At 47.7% G+C, this 17,422-nt stretch overlaps 1 protein-coding gene across 3 annotated transcripts in view; it reads right to left on the bottom strand.

The window, feature by feature from the left end:
* ZDHHC2 (zDHHC palmitoyltransferase 2) overlaps positions 1-17,422 on the bottom strand; it is a 48,008-nt gene that overhangs the window by 21,105 nt on the left and 9,481 nt on the right. For all 3 annotated transcript variants that reach the window (XR_002322435.2, XM_020976734.2, XM_020976735.2), the window contains exons 2-4: positions 9,688-9,714; positions 8,107-8,201; positions 4,145-4,265 (exon numbers count right to left, since the gene is read on the bottom strand). Coding sequence is in view for 2 of the 3 variants with exons in the window: in XM_020976734.2 (XP_020832393.1) it covers positions 4,145-4,265; positions 8,107-8,201; positions 9,688-9,714 (243 nt within the window). In the remaining variant the exon portion in view is untranslated. The remainder of the gene's footprint in view (positions 1-4,144; positions 4,266-8,106; positions 8,202-9,687; positions 9,715-17,422) is intronic.

Below are 17,422 nucleotides of genomic sequence, written 5' to 3'. Positions count from 1 at the left end.
TGCAATGGTGGTGCTGGAACTGGCATCAGAGGACCTGGGTTTGAATCCTGGCTTTTCCATTCATGTTCCCTATGAGATTTTGGCCAAGACCCTCCACCCTCTACTTTCCTCTCCTGTAAAGTGAAAAAGTTGGACCAGATGACCTTGAACTTCCCTTCCAGGCGCCACAGAATCGAATCCTAGCTCACCAAAGGGCACACAGCCCCTTATTCCTGAGGGCCATTCATTGCAAGAGGATCAAGTAGCCCCATTTCCACTGGTGGAGGAAGGTGGTTGAATCACAATGGCAAAATAACTATAGCTGTCAATCCATCCCCTCTTCTTCTCCACTTGTTAAAACCCCATCATCCGTCAAGGATCAGATCGAGAGCCATTTCCTTCCCCGAGGCAGACAGAGGTTAAGAGGCACCCAGCTAGTAAGCAAATGAGGCTGGATTTGAACCCAAGTCTTCTGGGCTCCAGGCCTGGCACTCTGTGTACTGTGGTGCCTTCCCCCTAGCTGCTTAGTGATAAGGAAGATGGCGGCTATACGAGCATGCGTCCAGCAAGGCCTTGTGTGATGGCTTGGCTTTTGGATAAGCATACAGGTCTGAAGAGAGCAGACTCATGGCCTGGGCAGGGCTGCCCACTGAGTCCATTTTTGTGGCCTGGAGCGATGTCCAAACTGAGTGGAGCTGTGACTGTCTTTGGCTTGGTTAACAAAGAGACTTTTTTTCCCTCCCCAAACTGAGCAGAAACATCCTTTTGTTTGCTCTGACCACAGTGGTGGTGTTGTGTTCAAGCCAACTTTGGCTGGTCTGTTGATTGCTTTTGGGGATAAGAAACAGAATCAAGGGGGATGTGACTTGCCCAGGGTCACCTGCTACCGTTACTTCTTAGGACTGGTGGCTGGTTACGTCTACGTGTAAATGTAGGACGTATTGGTACATACGTGCCAGCCTGTCCAAGACCTTCAATTTTGCCAGTGTGAAAACTCCCTTGTTCAAAGAGATTATAGCCTGTAGTCTATAACCAAGATAAGGGAACTGCTGGAGAGTCTGAGTCTTTAAGACTGGAGGTAGAGGCCTGGGAGTGGGATTAGCCTGAGGCCAACTGGGAGAGGCCGGAACTTCAAGCTTTCCCAGTCGCCTCCAGTGGATGCCTGGGGCTCATAGGAGGGGGAAGTTTGAGCAGAATTGTCATTCAGACCCTCAGTCTGCCTACAAGCATTTAAGCCCAGAGATTAGGGTTAAGACAGCAACCAGCGACACTTGCGGTCCAGCGCTGCCTAAGAGAGAGGCAACTATCAATGAGTAAACAAGATAAGTAGGCTTTGAACTGAGCCCTGAAGGAAGCCAGGGAAGCTAACAGCGGAGGTGAGGAGTGGGGGCAGTGGCCAGAGACCATGCCCAGAACCGGCAGATGAAATGTGGTGCTGGAGGAGGGTGGTTTCCCTCTACTGGCAGAAACACAATGAGTTATATTTTGGATGATGAGTTTAAGGTGTTAATGGACGTTCAGTTCAAGCTGCTTGAAAAGCAGTTAGCGACCTAAGGCTGGGGTGTCAGGAGAGAGTTAGAGCTCTCTCTCAGGTAAATCTGAGACTCATCCTGAAGCCCATGGAGACTGATGAGATCACCAAGTGAGCAGAGAAGAGGGCCCTGGACAGAGGCCGGTGTAACCTGGATGAAGATCCAGCAAAGGAGACAGGACCTCGGACAGACCATTGGCTCTGACAAATGACTTTGGAGAGAGTGTTTTTGGGGGAATGATGAGGTCAGAAGCCAGACTGCAAAAAGTCCGGAGATGGAGAGGAAGGTGGTGGCGCCCACCAGAGGTGACCTTCTCCAGAAGGAGAGAGAAGGGCCACTAGCTTGCGGGGATACTTAGAGCCAATATGGGTTTTTTTTGATGGATGATGGGGACATGGGTGTGTGTATAGGCAGGAAAGAAGCAATCAGTAATAACAATTATAATAGCATTTATGGAGCACTTACCAGGCATGGCCCTCAGCACTTTATAAATATTGTCTCATTTGATCCTCATGACAACCCTTTGAGGTAGGTGCTCTTATCCCCTTTTTACAGTTGAGAAAACTGAGGGAAATAGACTTGTCCAAGGTCTTACAACTTGCAAGTGTCTGAGGCCAGATCTGAATTTAGGCTGCCGTCTCTACTGTACCAGCTAGCTGCCAGAAGACCGGGAAAGATCAAAGCTAAATGTGAGGACTGGGGCAGGGAAGGACAGAGGGGCTGTCTGTTAGAGAAGACAGGATGAAATGGGATCACTTGAGCATCTAGAGGGGTTTGCCTTGGCAAGGAGAGTGGCCTCCTCTTCATGAGAGACAGGGATAACCGAGATGGTAGGGGAAGGCATCTGAGTGATGTGAATTGAGAAGGAGGAAGAAGAGGAGGGAGAGAGGGGAGGAGGAAGAGGAAGAAGAGGAGGGGGAGGAGGAGGAGGAAGAAGAGGGAGGGAAGGGAGGAGGAGGAGGAGGAGGAAGGGGAGGAGGACAGAAGAGGGAGTCCTCAGCAAACAGCCTCCATTTTTTCAGTGAAATATGATGCAGTATTCTTAGGGGAGAAGGTTGTGTTTGGGGGAGCCATGGGAGGTTTGATGGGAAGGTTGGGAAGAGAGGCTGTGGAAAGTGGGAGAGTGGGGTGATAGGGAGCTCTGGCCACTTTTGTGAGCTGCTCTTCTCCCGTCTTGTTTCCAAAATGTCATTTTCTCTCACTGGCCCCACCCAGATCAAGGCAGTGGGAGTGACCAGGGAGCTGGGCAGATGAAGGTGCCAGCCCACCCTCGTTCTCTTTACAGCCTCTTGCCTTCCCTGGGCTCCCTATGCCTGATGGTTAGGGGACGCCCGCTTCTGGCTCCCCAGTCCTAGCAATCAAGCTTGTGATTATCCAGTGTCTGCCAAGTGTCGGCCACTGTTACTCTGAACCATCTCCTGTCCTCCTCGGGCCTTGTGGCATCATCCTTCCGTGGGGCATAGCCTGAGATGAACCCTGAACCTGGCGCCAGGAGGGGCTGGGATTTAGAGCCCCCTTGGGATGCTTACCAGCTGTGTGGCTACAGGCAGACCACTCCCTCTGTCTGTTTCCTTATCTGTACGATGGTAAAAACAGTCCTTTTCCTACTTCCTTTGGAGGGATGTTTGCTTAGGGTCAAAGGAGGTAATTCAGGACAGGTACAAGGCTTTCTTTGCAAACCTTTAGAAATACTCCGAAAGGTTAGTGCTTATTATGATCATCTTCCTCTTCCTCTGACTGTCCCTACCACTGGGGGCTCTGGGAGCCCCCCTATATTAGTAATGCCTCACTCCCCACATATCTTGGCAACTAAATGAAGCCTGACTCTGCCTGGAAATTCCCAGTTTGGTCGGGGGTGGGCTGGGGGGTGCCTGGTGCTGACTATTCCTCATCTCTCCAGGCTTTTACCCATAGTAGGTGTTTCCTAGCTCTATGCTGCACTGAACTGCAAACAGAAACATTGTTTCAGATCCCAACCTGTGGGATATCTAGCTCTTTCCTTCCTACAGGATAATACCCCCAGCATTGATGGCTGGTGGCTGCCAATGGGGTGTGGAGACCGAGCACCTGCAGCAGCTCTGACCCACCTAACAGATTTATGAAATAATCTACCATTATCAAAAAATAAATTCATGTGAATTAAAAAGCTGGGTAAATGACTGCTTCCCCCCCACTCCATATGCGAATGAACACAACATTCCTTGTGCATGACTGTTGCCTTAATAAAGTAAGACTGCATCACTTTCCCACAATCAAATTTCCCGTCTTGTATTGCCAAATGTGGGCCAGCTAGCCCCACTTTGAAAGAGCAGTCGCGTCCCCCACAAACAGTAGAGGAGGCTTTGGTGTCAGCCTCAATGAATCAAACCAGAGCAGGCGGAATGAAAGGAAATCAGAGGGCGTATTGGCAACGGCACATCTGACATTGCTTCACACACCATGTTGGCATTCTAGCTCGAAAGACTTAATGAAATTCCCACATGTTTGCACAATATTTAATGCTGCGTGTTCCATTAATTTAGGTTAATTTTATAAGTTTCTAACCTAAAATGATGTTCAATGTCGACAGTTCCCTTTCTCGAAGAACCCAGGATGGACCATGCCAATGCCCCCTCCCCCCAGACCCACTTTACCTCCAGACATGGTCCTTGTGTAGACGGGAAGATCTCTGGCTGCACGCTTAAGGATCTCCTGATGGGTCTCCCCCCGAGGCTCTCGTTCCAGCAGCTCTTTCTCTGCGTAGGACAGATGGAACTGGCGAATAATTACAAAGAGTAATGAGCATGGTCAAAGAAATGGCGACTCACTGGTCCCCTCTGGTTTAGCTAAAAGGGAAAAAAATCCCTACCCATATTAACAATGAAATAACAGTGTGTAGTATGCATACCATGGGAGGACCTATTCTAGGCTTCATCTGGTCGTGTTTCATTTTTATTCTTGACGTAGAAATGAAGATAATATTAAAAAACAAGACATAATTTCATCTGGACACATAAGGATTTCTCCATTACCCTTCCCTGGTGTGGATGCTAAATTACCTCATATTCATCCCTTTAGAGAGGACTTTGCTGCCAAAGGTTGAAAAGGGATGATGGGAAATGACCAAGTCTTCCTCTGAAAACATCGGGAATCCCAACAGCTCTAGTTTCTGTAAGAAGCAGTCCTAGCTGACTGGGCCCAAGAGTTGGGGAATTTGTGTTCCTTCGGGGGACCTGAATGGACCAACCCAGGCTCCAGAGGCTCCTGAGGCCTCAGAGGCTCAGTTTCCTCATCTGTAAAATGGGCTGGAGAAGATCACGGCAAATGCCTCCAGTATCTTTGCCAAGAAAACCTCTAGTGGGGTCACAGAGTCAGAAGTGGCTGAAACCACTGCATGCCAACATGCTGCAGAGGAAGGGCCGGGACTAGGATGGGTGCTCCAGGGTCAGACTGCTCGCCTCAGCTTAAGAAGAAGGAAAGATTCCAGTCATGGCACCAGGGCTCCATTCACATGGGTCTCAAACCAAAGGTGGTCACTCCTACAAATTCCACTCTTACCATTGTAAAGCTGGGTAAAGGAGTGCTTTTTCAATGTGTATAAACACAAAATGCATTTTGCCTCCAACTATCGCTTTAAGATTATGGATAAAGCAGAATGATGGAGTTTTCCAATGTCTAATATGTTTACTCTGTGGCCTTGCCTTCTAAATGACTTTGTTTTAATTGGAAATTACAAGTCTACTGAATTCACTTTCTGGGTTTCCTCTTGAAAAATGGGTCTGGGACAAGGGAACTTAACCAAGAACAGAGAACCACAAACCTGGAGCTGGAATGGATCTCTGGGTCTACTGAGTCCATCATTTGTTAGAGAGGGGAAAGTTGGCCAAGGTAGTCATACTAAGTGTCGGGGAAGGATTTAAACCCAGATGTCCCTTGTGTCCAGAGCTAGGGCCCTTTGCATGGTGCCTCCATCCCACTGGTTAACAAAACTCTCAGTGAAAGAGATTGAAAGGGAGAGTCTCCTTTAGCTGTTTTGCCTCTTGGTTTTTTGTTCTCCACAAAGCCTAACCAAGCTGAGAATACAGCAGGCATTCCGAATGCCTTTGGGACATGGCTTCTTAATGAGAGTTTGTTGGGGGCTATGTATCCCTTCTTTCCCCCACCTCCCAGAACCATCTCATGCCCAAGGGTGATGCCCACTGCCACAAAGTTTGAAAAGAAATTACTGGGAAATACAGTGAAAAACTAATGATATGGAGAAACTGCTAATCCCCCACCTCTGGGCTCTGTGCCAAGCTGGCTCTCTGGCCTCAGTCTATTTGAATCTAGGCTGTCCAGAGCTATACACCCTCTTAAATGGGTACCACTTTGAGTCCATCGTGATGAGATGATTCTAGAGACAGAGAACTCTTCTTCCCACCCTACGAGGGCCTTTCATGGCTGCTGTCCCTCAGCTCAACCCTTCATTTACCCCCCACCCCTTAGATCCCATCTGCCCCCAGGCCAAGAGTCATCTGGAAAGTGAAAGCAATGGACCAGAGGACATCACAAATGCCCTTGCAGACCTGAGGCCTGAAAGAACAAGGAGGCTTTCCCTTCAGACCTGCCAAATCCCCTCCTTCCTATGCCAAAGGGTGCACTGAAAGTTTCCATGCATTCTGATCTGTCACCAACCTGACTGTCTTGTCTCCAGCAAGCCTACATTTCCATTTGACTTGTCTTGTGTTAGGCTTCAGGCTGCTCACAAGTGAGGATCATCTCTAACTGACTCTCTTGTCCCCCTTAGGGCCCAAGACAGTGCTATGTGCTAAGTACAGCTCATAAACTTGCCAATCTGTTCTTTAGAAATGGAATCCAGGGGGCAGCTAGGTGGCACAGTGGATAGAGCACCGGCCCTGAATTCAGGAGGACCTGAGTTCAAATCTGGCCTCAGACACGTAACACTTACTAGCTGTGTGACCCTTGGGCAAGTCACTTAACCCCATTGCTTAGCAAATACAAAAAAAAAAAAAGAAGAAAGAAATGGAATCCAAAGAACCATTCAAGCAACAACAAGGAAGGATCACAGAACCCAAGAGTTGGAAGGGCCGTCAGAAGCCTCCAATCCAACTCCCATCTGAGTGAGCATATTCCCTGTGAGATTCCCCACAAGTGAGAGAAACTGAGGGGATGGAAAAGTCAAAAGACATTCAAAAATCCTATTTAAGAACAACAAAGCCCCTGCAAGTGGTCGTGGAGACGCCATTCTAAAATCTCCAGTGAGTGGAGAACACAGAGCATCCCGTTCCAGTCCCTCAGACTCAAGACCTAGGTCTCATCCTGGACTCCTCAGCATCTTTCATCCCCCCATATCCAAGCTGTTGCCAAGGCCTGCTGACTTCACCTCTGCAGCATCTCTGGGATGTGCCCCCTTCTCTCTTCTGACACTGCTACCCCCCTGGTGCAGGTCCTCCTCGCCTCATGCCTGCACTACTGCGATGGCTGCTGGGGGGTGGGTCTGCCTGCCTCAAGTCTGTCCCTCCTCCAGTCAATCCTCCATTCAGCCACCAAAGGGATTTTCTTGAAACATTGGTCTGACTCTGTCACCCCCACTCCATACACCCCAGTGGCTCCCTATTGCCTCCAGAAGCAAATACGAACCCTTCATACCCTGCCCCCTCCTACCTTCCCAGTCTTCTTATGTCTTACTCCCCACCACGTATTCTTCGATCCAGGGACCCTGGCCTCCTGGCTGACCCAATAACAAGACGCTCCAGCTCTCAGCTCTGGGCATTTTTCTGGCTGTCCCATACCTGAGACACTCTCCCTCCTCTGCTCTGACCACTAGCCTCTGGCTTCCTTTAAGAACCAACTAAAATCCCACCCTCTGTAGGAAGCCTTCCCTAACCCCTCTTTTAGTGAGTTCCTGTTTGTCTTGTGTAGAACTTGCTTTGTATACATCTGCTTGCATTTTGTCTCTCCCGTTAGACTGCAAGCTCTTTTTGCCTCTTTTTGCATCTCCAGTACTGAGCACAGTGTCTTGGCACACAGTAGGCACTTAATACACGTTTATTGAATTGAATCCCACTTTTGGATGCCTCAAATTGTAGGAGATATTTACTGACATCAACCCTAGGTTGGTTTCTTGGCAATTCCCCTCCCCTTCTACCCCCATTGCTTCTGGCTCTGCCTTCTGGGGCCAAACAGACCAAAGCTACTCTCTCCTCCCCGTGACAGACCTTTGAATGCCTCCAACCAATTCCATATGGCATCTTCTCCAGTCACCAACCCCGCCTAGGGCCCCTCTGATGGATGTGCTCCAGGCTTTTATGTTCTTTCTTACATGAGGTGCCTAGAAATGAGCTCTTGATGTGGTGTTGACCCAAGCAAACACCATTCCGACCACCCCTCCTTCCTTTGGAGCACGTGCAGCCCTTCCTGCGGTAGCTCAGCAGGGCATTTTTGGGTACCATCATGTCTGTCTGTTGACTCATTTTGAGCTTAAAATCCCCAAGTCTTTTTCACAGAGATTGATTTGAACTCAGGTCTTCCTAACTCCAGGATCAGTGCTCTGTCTACTGTGCCCCCTCAGTTGCACATGAAGGTAAACTTTTCAGATACTGTAACTTTAACTTACTTCTTTTGAAGGATTCATTGGCAGTGTGAAGATGGTTTTCCAGTAGGACCAGACAAACATCGCAAAGAGCAAGTGATAGACTATGAGACACACAACTGAAAGGAGAGAATCACAATTATTGTTGTGAGACATAAGTCAAAGGGTCTATCACAGCAATTGTGTTGTGTGTTTATTTAAAAATCTGTAAATAACGCCTTAGGAGAGATGATCAGCCTTTCTCCACACAGCAGAGTTAATAAGACTCGCCTGATATACCGAGCAAATGGCTGCATTTCAAGCCCCAGGGCACAGTGTGTCCTGCTTACGCCAATTAAGCGTGTTCCAAGGCGCGCCCATTTGCACATATGTACTCCCCAAACAAACGGTCTGCCGGGCACTGTCTAAGGACCCAACACGAACCTAATATTTTTCATTGTAGAAATAATTTCTGTATCAGTGTGGCTGAAAAGGTGATTCAGTTTTTGTGTGGCTTCAATTAGCCAGCCAGTCATTCAGCTTTGACCATGTTCCTGTCATGTGCCGGACACTGCATTCAATGCTAGGGATACAAATAGAGGCAGGAAGACATTACACAAGGTAACATAATAAATGCCCCCAGAAGAGACCTGGCTATTGAGAACTGTAACACTGGGCATCAGGACCACTATAACTGGTGGCCAGGCAAGCTCACTTGCTTCTCTAGCAGCTCTCAGCCCATCTCTAGGTCTATCCATTCAAAGATGGAGCCTCTGCAACAGACTGGGGCATACGGCACATGCTTTTCTAATGCCGGTATTGGGACCGTGGGTGAGGAAAACAATGAGGAAATCCTACATTTCCCTAATCATCTAGGGCATTGCTGAATTCAGAGTCATTCCCATAGGGTGCATATCTTGATCAACCCAATCAAATCAAGTCATGCAAAATGATCTTGTTTAAAATATAGGCTACTGAGTGGTTTTTGAGTTCAGCTTAAAGGAGAACAAATTAATGCTAAAATGTGGTCAAGGAGCAACATTCGACCAGTGAGCCACAGCAGGGGAGGGAAGCCTCAGCCAGCATAGCCATAGTGAGGTCTAGCTCAGGACAGTGGCTGGTCCTGTTACTTCACTGTCATGGGAACCTCCCAGAGGAGGACATTCCTTCTCTGCATGCAGATCGGGTACCTTCTTTGCAACTCTCTTCAAGTGATTTGCCCAGAGTCAGGTGGCCAGCAGGTGTCCGAGGCTTCAAGACTTGGACCCAGGTCATTCTGACCTTCCTGAGGTTGACTCTCTACCCTCTCTCCGGGAGAGGCTCCTCCTCGCTGCTAAGGGGCAGTACACTCCTGGGCTAATAATATCTCCAATGAGAGGCTAGTCTGACAGCTGCCCACACCTTGAAGCCCTGGGGCTCTTCCTCAACACAGCCAGTACACCTTGGCAATTATAGGACAATGAATTATCCTGGAATTTAGGAGTGGAGTAAGTCTTCTTGTGTGGGCTTGGGAGACCAGAAGGGCTGTCCTGACTTCATGCCTAAGCAGTTTTGTTTTTGATTTAGCACCCATGGGGAGGTTTTGAAGTGTGACCGACATTCAAAGTCACTTAAGAAAACATTTACCTTGTTCTCCAATATTTTCCATTGACACTGTAGGAAAGAAAAACAGAACAATGTTGGCCATGAGTAATATGCAGCATTGATTGACTAGACTACTATTTAATTTTTCAGAACCAAAAAGGATTGCAGGTGGAGGACCCAAGGACAGTTAGATGGGATTGTAACAAATCATCCGGGCCAGAAGAAACTATCTGTTTTAAAACACTTCTGGAAGAGGTCATCCATCCCTGAATTGAGCAATCCCAGAGTGGGAAAATGACCACTAAAAAGCAGATCAATGTCATTCTGGAGGAGAGGGAGGCCACAGAGATCTGGCCTTGGCTTTGTGCCACTGAATGCTGTTATCAATTCATTCAGTGAAGGGCCCTTGGAAACCATCTAATTCAATCCACAGCCATCCCAGAATTCCTTCTACAACAGCCCTAGCAAGTGGTCACCCAGCCTTTGCTTAAATGTCTCTAGTGATGGAGAAGTTGCTGCCATCTGAGGCAGCTCATTCAACCTTTGGAAGGAAGTTTTCCCTCACATCGAGCCCAAATCTGTCCTTTGGCAACTCCCCTCCCTTCTCTCACCCTAGCTCTGCCAAGGGGGTAAGTCTAATCCTTCTCAATCACAATAATTAGCATTACATCGTTCTTACTATGTGCCAGGCACTGTACTAATGCTTTACAAATAGCATCTCATCTTCTACCAGAAGGTCGCGATGATGCTTGTCCTAACTCTTCTCCCCTACTCCCTCCCGTCCCCAATGGGTAGTCTTCTCAGTAAGATTCTGCAAACGACAGTATGGAGTACCTTTCACATGTACGGCTATCAGGAGAATTATTGTTAACGAAACAAAGGACAGAGGCTATCACGAAACACAAAACAGAAAATTTCACTGACATGAAATTGAAAAACTTTTGCACAAACAAAATCAATGCCATTACTATAAGAAGGGAATCGCCTGATTTGGAAGAAAAAAATCTTTGTATCTAATTTCTCTGGCAGTGGTCTGAGATCTAATACATAAGGTAATGAGACAGTGGATAAGCAATCATGGGAAATGAACCAAGAGTTCTCAAAGGAAGAATTGCCAATTAACAATCATTTCAATGACTGGTCCCAATCACTAATAATAACTGAAATGCAAATCAAAATTATGCTGAGGTGTGGTTTTGTCCAGCAAAGAGGAGAGATGGACATAGGCCATGCTGGAGGGCTACAAAAAGACACGCACATTCATACACTCTTGTCGGAGCTGCAAATTAAAGGAACCTTTCTGGAAAGCGATTTGGAACTATATAAAGTGATTAAAATGTCCCTTTGTCCTTTTGATCCTAAAATCCTGCTGTTAAGCATATGACCCAAGGGGAGTAGGGGGAGGGAATATGCTTTTCTGTAGACCTAAAGCACTTTAACAAGTGTAATCTCATTTGAACCTCACAACAACCCTGAGAGGTAAATACTCTTATCATCCCCATATTATAGATGAGCAGACTGAGGCAATTAGAGGTGAAGTGACTTGCCTAGGGTCAGACAGCTAGTTAGTATCTGAGGCCATATTTGAACTCAGGTCTTCCTGGTTCCAAGCCAAGGAAGTTGAGGATACCAAGAAAGACCCCCATACACCAAAATATCCATAGCACCACCTTTTTGCGGTAGTAAAGACCTGGAAACAAAGCAGATGCCCAACATGAATTATGTTTACAGTGTAAAAGCAATGAAGAAGAATTAAGAGAAGGACAGGAAGACATAGAATTCTATACAGGGAAGTAAGCAAAAACCGGAGAACAGCAGAAAAATAAGTCAACAACAGGTATTTACTAAGTACCCACTGCATAGCAGGCACCAGGTTAGGTGAAAGGGCTACAGATACAGGAGTGGAACAGTTTCTACCTGGCCCCCAAAAGATGAGCAAGAACATTTCCCTTCGCCCCTGGCAGGGGTGGGGGACTATGGGTGTGGAACACAATGTATCTAATCAGCTGGATGGGATGCCTGGTTTTGCTGAATTTTTTCCCTCTCTTTGGTACAAGGGATGGCTTATTACATAGGGGAGGGCAAAGAGATGTAAAGGCAGTCATTTAAAAAGAAAAGAAAAAGTATCATAGAAACAAAATTAGAGGCAGCTAGGTGGCATAGTGGATAGAGCTCTGGACCTGAGTCAGAAAGACTTAGGTTTGAATCTGCCTCAGCATTTACTAGCTATATGACCCTAGGCAAGTCACATCAATTCTTTCTGCCTCAGTCTGCCATCTGGAAAAATGGGGATAACAATAGCATCTACCTCACAGAGTTGTTGTAACTATAAAATGAGATAATCTTTGTAAAATACTTTGCAAACCTTAGAGTAGCAAATGATCCACTTTTAAAGCTTCACAAGTGAGTTCATTTCTAAACTGGAGATGCCTTCGGCTGCCTCATCTCTCCGCTTGGCCAGCTCAAGCACGATCGGCTGTGAATCTCAGCATCAGCAGAGACCAGACGTCTCTGGCCACGGCCAGAGCCCCAGAGAGCTTCCCGGTGACCGCTGGCCCTGCGCGGCCGCACAAGGGGGACGTGCGAATTGGATCTCTGATAACCTACCAGCTGGAGTCCAGCGAGGGGCATGCTCCTGGGGGAGGGGATCTCCTCCCCCTACAAGTGAAAGCAGACGAGAAAAGAAAGCGGCAGCCCGGTTGGAGGGAGGCAGGTAGACTCGCAGCCGCTCTCTGGAGAGAATCAGCAGAGGCACAGAACGGGCAGAGGGGGCTTCTGCATGTGCTCAGAGGCCACAGGGAGCAACTGAATGGGACGCTGTGCTCCCTCGCTTGGCAGGGCTTGAGCTGAGCCTAAGCCTGGTGCCACCAGGAAGATGGTAGCTGTGGCTGTGGCTGGGCAAACATCTCCTGCAGACGGTGAAGAGGCAGAAAGAGTCTGTAGAGCTCTTGGGAAAGCCCCCCAAGGGGAGACCTCCCGGACTAGGTGGTCACTCACTTCCCTGCAAGGACTCTGATCCTGGACAGGTAAGGGCCTGTTCTTCAGCTGCTGATGTGCCGGGGAGGGGAAGGTGGCCCTTTTCTCCTCAGTGGAGGCTCTTTCTGTCTTTGCTCCTTCACACCTTCTTCTGCAGGTCTTGATTCTGCAGTTGCTAACATGCTTCCGTTCATTAGGTTAAATAAGCGAAATCACAGCCTAAATGGGTCTTCTCCCACTCTGGGCCAGCTTGCCACAATTAGCCATCTGCAATTTCAATGATGAAGGACGAGGACATGAGCAGGAGGAAAAGAAGGAGTTGCTGGCCCACATAGGAAACAAGCTGCTAAAGAGCTCCCAGGGAACCCTCAGTCCAAATCCTCACCCCAAACCCAAGCCCTAGACCATTCAGGAGCACTTGCACCATCAGAAGCACGAGGGCCGGGTCTGGGTCCTGAAGGGAGAATGTGGGCAAGCACCCTAAGCCGGCTCCCCCCAGGCCTCAGCTACCAGAGCTGAAAAATGAACCTGCTGATGCCTGAAGGCACAGGACCTGCCTGGACCAAATGACTTCACATGCTTTTAAGTCAGAAAATACGGGTTCAGATCTTAGCCCTGATGCTAGTCAGAGCCAAGTCGTTCAATCTCTCGGGTCTCAAACAAGGGAATTGGACTGGGTGACCTCTGAGATCCAACCTAGCTCTAGACTGAAGGTCCTCTGATTTCTGATCTGTCACAGCCGGGCTCTCTTGGCAACTGGGCAGTCATGAGCCTCCTACCCCCAAAGCTTCAGCCACCCCTGCTGTGGCGACCAGCTCATGTCCTACCTAGATCAAGGCTGCAATTTCCTGAGGCGAGAGCCCTCCTTCCCCAAGGTCCTGCAATCCAGAGGCCCACCCAGCACATGCTCATAGAAACCTCAAGACTGGAGGTCCCTCACCTGGAGTGATGTATCCAGAGGTCTCCCCTTTGCCTCTGTCCACTAAGAGGCCTCCCATCTCCACTGAAGATGTCCAGTCAGGAGAACCTGCCAGCACCCCCTTCTCTCTGGGTGTCTCGGGGGAATCGTTCCACCCCTTTGAAACCACCTTCATTTCCTCCTCTGGAGAGAAGTTGTCTACAACTCACCTCACAGGACCAGCATGAGGTAAACATCAGCCAAAATCATGCTTTCCAGGTCCCTCAATCCCCAGCAGCCTACCTGCTACCTCATCACCATCCTTCCTAAACTCTAGCCCTGAGATGTCGCAGGTCTGACAGGACCCTGGGGTGACCTGTCCAGGGAAGAGCCTCCTTCTGGATGCCAGGGGTCTCACGAGGGCTGTTAAGACCCCACAAGCTGTTCTGGCAGGCAGGCCGTGGGCCGATTCCTAACAGATGTGTGCCTTCCTGCTCTGGAATGGGGAAGCATCAGAGACGATGGCTTTGCCAGCCCCTTGTGCTTCTGATCAGTAAAAATGCCTAATGCGCAAGGCAGATTCTCCCCACTTCATCACACTGCTTGGACTGAGAGCGGTTCCAGGCTCAGTCACATTTGCTGTCCAAATCTCGTGGCAAGACGGCCAAAGTGTTGGCATAGACAAAAAGCTGCTTCCAAGGCAAACTCATGGTTAAAGAATCCAGCAAATCCTTTATAAAGCCCAAGCTGAGATGGGAGAACAAACAGACAAAAATAAAATACCCATTATGACTCTCTCTTCCTAAATATTAATGGCCCAAAGGCAAAATAAGAGATCGGGGCCAGAAGAAGGAGACAAAATGTGCAGGTTGAGGCCTGGAGTCCTGTTCTTTCCAGAGATGGAGATACAATAGCCTCTTGGGGGCAAGGAATCAAAGGAACAAGCATTTACATAGCACCTACTGTGGGCCGGGCACTGTGACAAGCACTTTAGAAAGACCATCTCATTTGATCCTCATAATAAAGGTAGGTACTGTTCTTATCTCCCTTTTACAGATGAAGAAGCTGAGGCATGCAGAGGCCCATTGTCATATGTGTCTGAGGCCACATGCAAACTCAGGTCTTCCTGACTCCAAATCCAGTACTCTCTCTACTGGGCCACCGAACTGCCTGAGGAAATAAATTACGCTCACCTTTGTACATCACAAATTTGAAATCTGAGTTCTGGGGGGAAATCACTTTTTCCTCTCTCTCCTTACTTAATGCTATCATGGATTTTGAATTAGAGAAGAGCTTAGAAGTCATTTAAGGGGCAGCTCGGTGGCACAATGGAGTCAGGAGGACCTGAGTTCAAATTTGGCTTCAAACACTAACTGTGGGACCCTGAGCAAGTCACTTAACCTTGATTGCTTCCAAAAAAAGTAAAAAGTCATTCAAGAGTAATCTCTGAGTTTTCCATATGAGAAAACTTGCCCAGAGTTAAACAGATAGTGGCTATTTGAAGCAGGATTCAAATCCAAGTCTCTCTGACTCCCCAGTCTCCTACCCCATAATAGCACTGTCTTTTAATCACAGGCACCTCCTCTGAGCCACAGCAAAATGAATTCGTGAACAAAATTGAACCTACATGGGCAGTAAGAAAGCTACTTTCAGTACAATTGTTCCTGGAAAAACTTGACTTTATCTCTGGATTCTGCTGTCCTGCCCCATGAGTCTGCATTCTGTAGCACACTAACATCTATAGGGAGATGTCATCTTCTCTTTCTGCCGGAGCTCCGCTGCGGCTCTCTGCTCTCAGTCTGCTGGGACCAGAGAGAGAGGTTTTCTGTAGAGAGCCTGCTCCTTTCCACATCTTCATCAAGTCTGTGGAGAAGGAGAGAAAGTCAGCCTGGGCCAGCAGTGGGCAATGTCAGCTCAGGCGTCTCTTTAGGGAACAGCGCTGCTCACGATCCCTTTCAGTCATCTCATACACTCTCAGATATATTGAAAATCATCTTTTAAATAAGGGCTTTCAAAATTGCGTTACTTCCAGCACAGATGTCTGTTCTCTGGGTTCTCAGACCCATTTCCACTTCCTCATATGGCACACTGGGGAACAGAGAAGAAGGGGGGTGATTTCATTGTCACCTATGAAAAGTTTATTAGAGAAATGCTGGCAGATCTATTCACGCTGTTCTTTGCTGTCCCTCCAGTTCTGTCTATAAATGCCCTTGCGGTGATCTGGCTTCCACGGGGCTCCTGCCAAGCTCCCTGCAGGCTGGTTCTCCCTTATGTTGATCTTCATTGCTTTGTGAGGCAATGCAGGTTATGCAGGATCTTCCCCTCCGTCTCCTCTTGAAAGCTTTTCAAGGCTCGACTGGTGCTGCCACTGACTGCAAGGTCTCCCTGCACAGCGAGAAGATGAGCTGGTTTCTGTACTCTTTCAACTTCCTGGCTATGGTGACTGCGCTATATAAGTTCAGTATTTATAGGATATGATGACTATCTATGTCAATATCCTTTTTGTTATCCATTTCCCAATTGGGGGCAATCAAAAGTTCTTTAATAGGTCAAGCTGGAATTGTTTTAACTGCATATAATGTCTTCTTAACATTTGCTCTTTCTTCTAACTAGTTTTGACCTTGCCCTAAAGAGTTGATGGTCTGACTGAACAGATAGTTGATTAGAAAATGGCAGTTAAAATACAACAATTTTTGTATTACATGATGTACTTCAACACTCACCGTATCCAGCAATTTCTAGCTCTTTTCTCAAAGAGAATATTCATGATGTAAAGGTATGAGGCTTCTAAACGGGAGAAAATCCTTTGAGATCTAATTTCTTAATCCTAAACTGTGTTTTCTGATGGATTAAAAAAAATTATCTTCTTCTAGACTCACCTTTGCCCTGAAGTCACCAAGTACTAGAGCAGCTAGGTGGCACAGTGGATGGAGCACTGGGTCTAGAGTCAAGATAGAACTGAGTTCAAATCTAGCCTCAGACACTGACTAGCTGTGAGACCCTGGGTATGCCGTTTCACCCTGTTTGCTTCATTTTCCTCATCTATAAAATAAACTGAAGAAGGAAATGGCAAAGCACTCCAGTATCTTTGCCAAAAAAACCCTAAATGGGGTCACAAGGAGTCTGAAATGACTGAATAACACCACCAAGTATTAATTTATATGCTGAGCTACTTATCAAAGTCTCTTCAGAATTTTTCTACCTCCTCATTTTCTGTATCAGATCATGGCACAAGGCTGCAGTGAGCTTCCTGGCCATCTTGGAGCACTGGAAGGCCAGTTGGCCAAGAGTACCACTTCATGATGTCAAATCAACAAGTCACCAAGCTTTTATTAAGCACTTACTTGTGCTAGGCACTCTGGTAAGGACTGAGAATATAAATCCAAGCAAAAAGACAGTCCCTGCCCTCAAGGAGCTTATATTCTTTTTTCCCCCTCCTTTTTAGGCAATTGGGGTTAAGTGACTTGCCTAGGGTCACACAGCTATAAAGTGTCAAGTGTTTGGTCTGAGGCTGTATTTGAACTCAGGTCCTCCTGACTTCAGGGCTGGTGCTCTATCCACTGTGCCGCCTAGCTACCCCTATGAGCTGACATTCTAACAGAAGAAGAAAACATATAAGAGGAGGTTGGAAAGCAGGGGAGTTGGGGATGGTGAAGAAAGGAGTCCAGAGAGTCAGGCGCAGAGCCAGGGAGGAATGGAGATGTTCCTGGTTGGCTCTGGTTGCCCTGAAAAGCCAGCTCTGCTCTTCTTTGATTTGCCTCTCTAAGGAGTGCCGCTGAGCTGTTCCTCCTTTGAGTGGCTTCTTCACTAAGTCTTCTGACTTCAGCAGAAGTGAGAACGTCAGCGGCAATAGGGTTTAGTGCCTCCAGTGTATGCCACTCTGCTGATTATTTGACCAAGATC

Source organism: Phascolarctos cinereus, unplaced genomic scaffold, assembly GCF_003287225.1.
Source record: "Phascolarctos cinereus isolate Bilbo 61053 unplaced genomic scaffold, phaCin_HiC Scaffold_9;HRSCAF=440, whole genome shotgun sequence".
In the NCBI taxonomy this organism is placed as follows: domain Eukaryota; kingdom Metazoa; phylum Chordata; class Mammalia; order Diprotodontia; family Phascolarctidae; genus Phascolarctos; species Phascolarctos cinereus.
The sequence above is the reverse complement of the archived record's forward strand: the minus strand, read 5'-3'. Positions and strand labels throughout refer to the sequence as shown.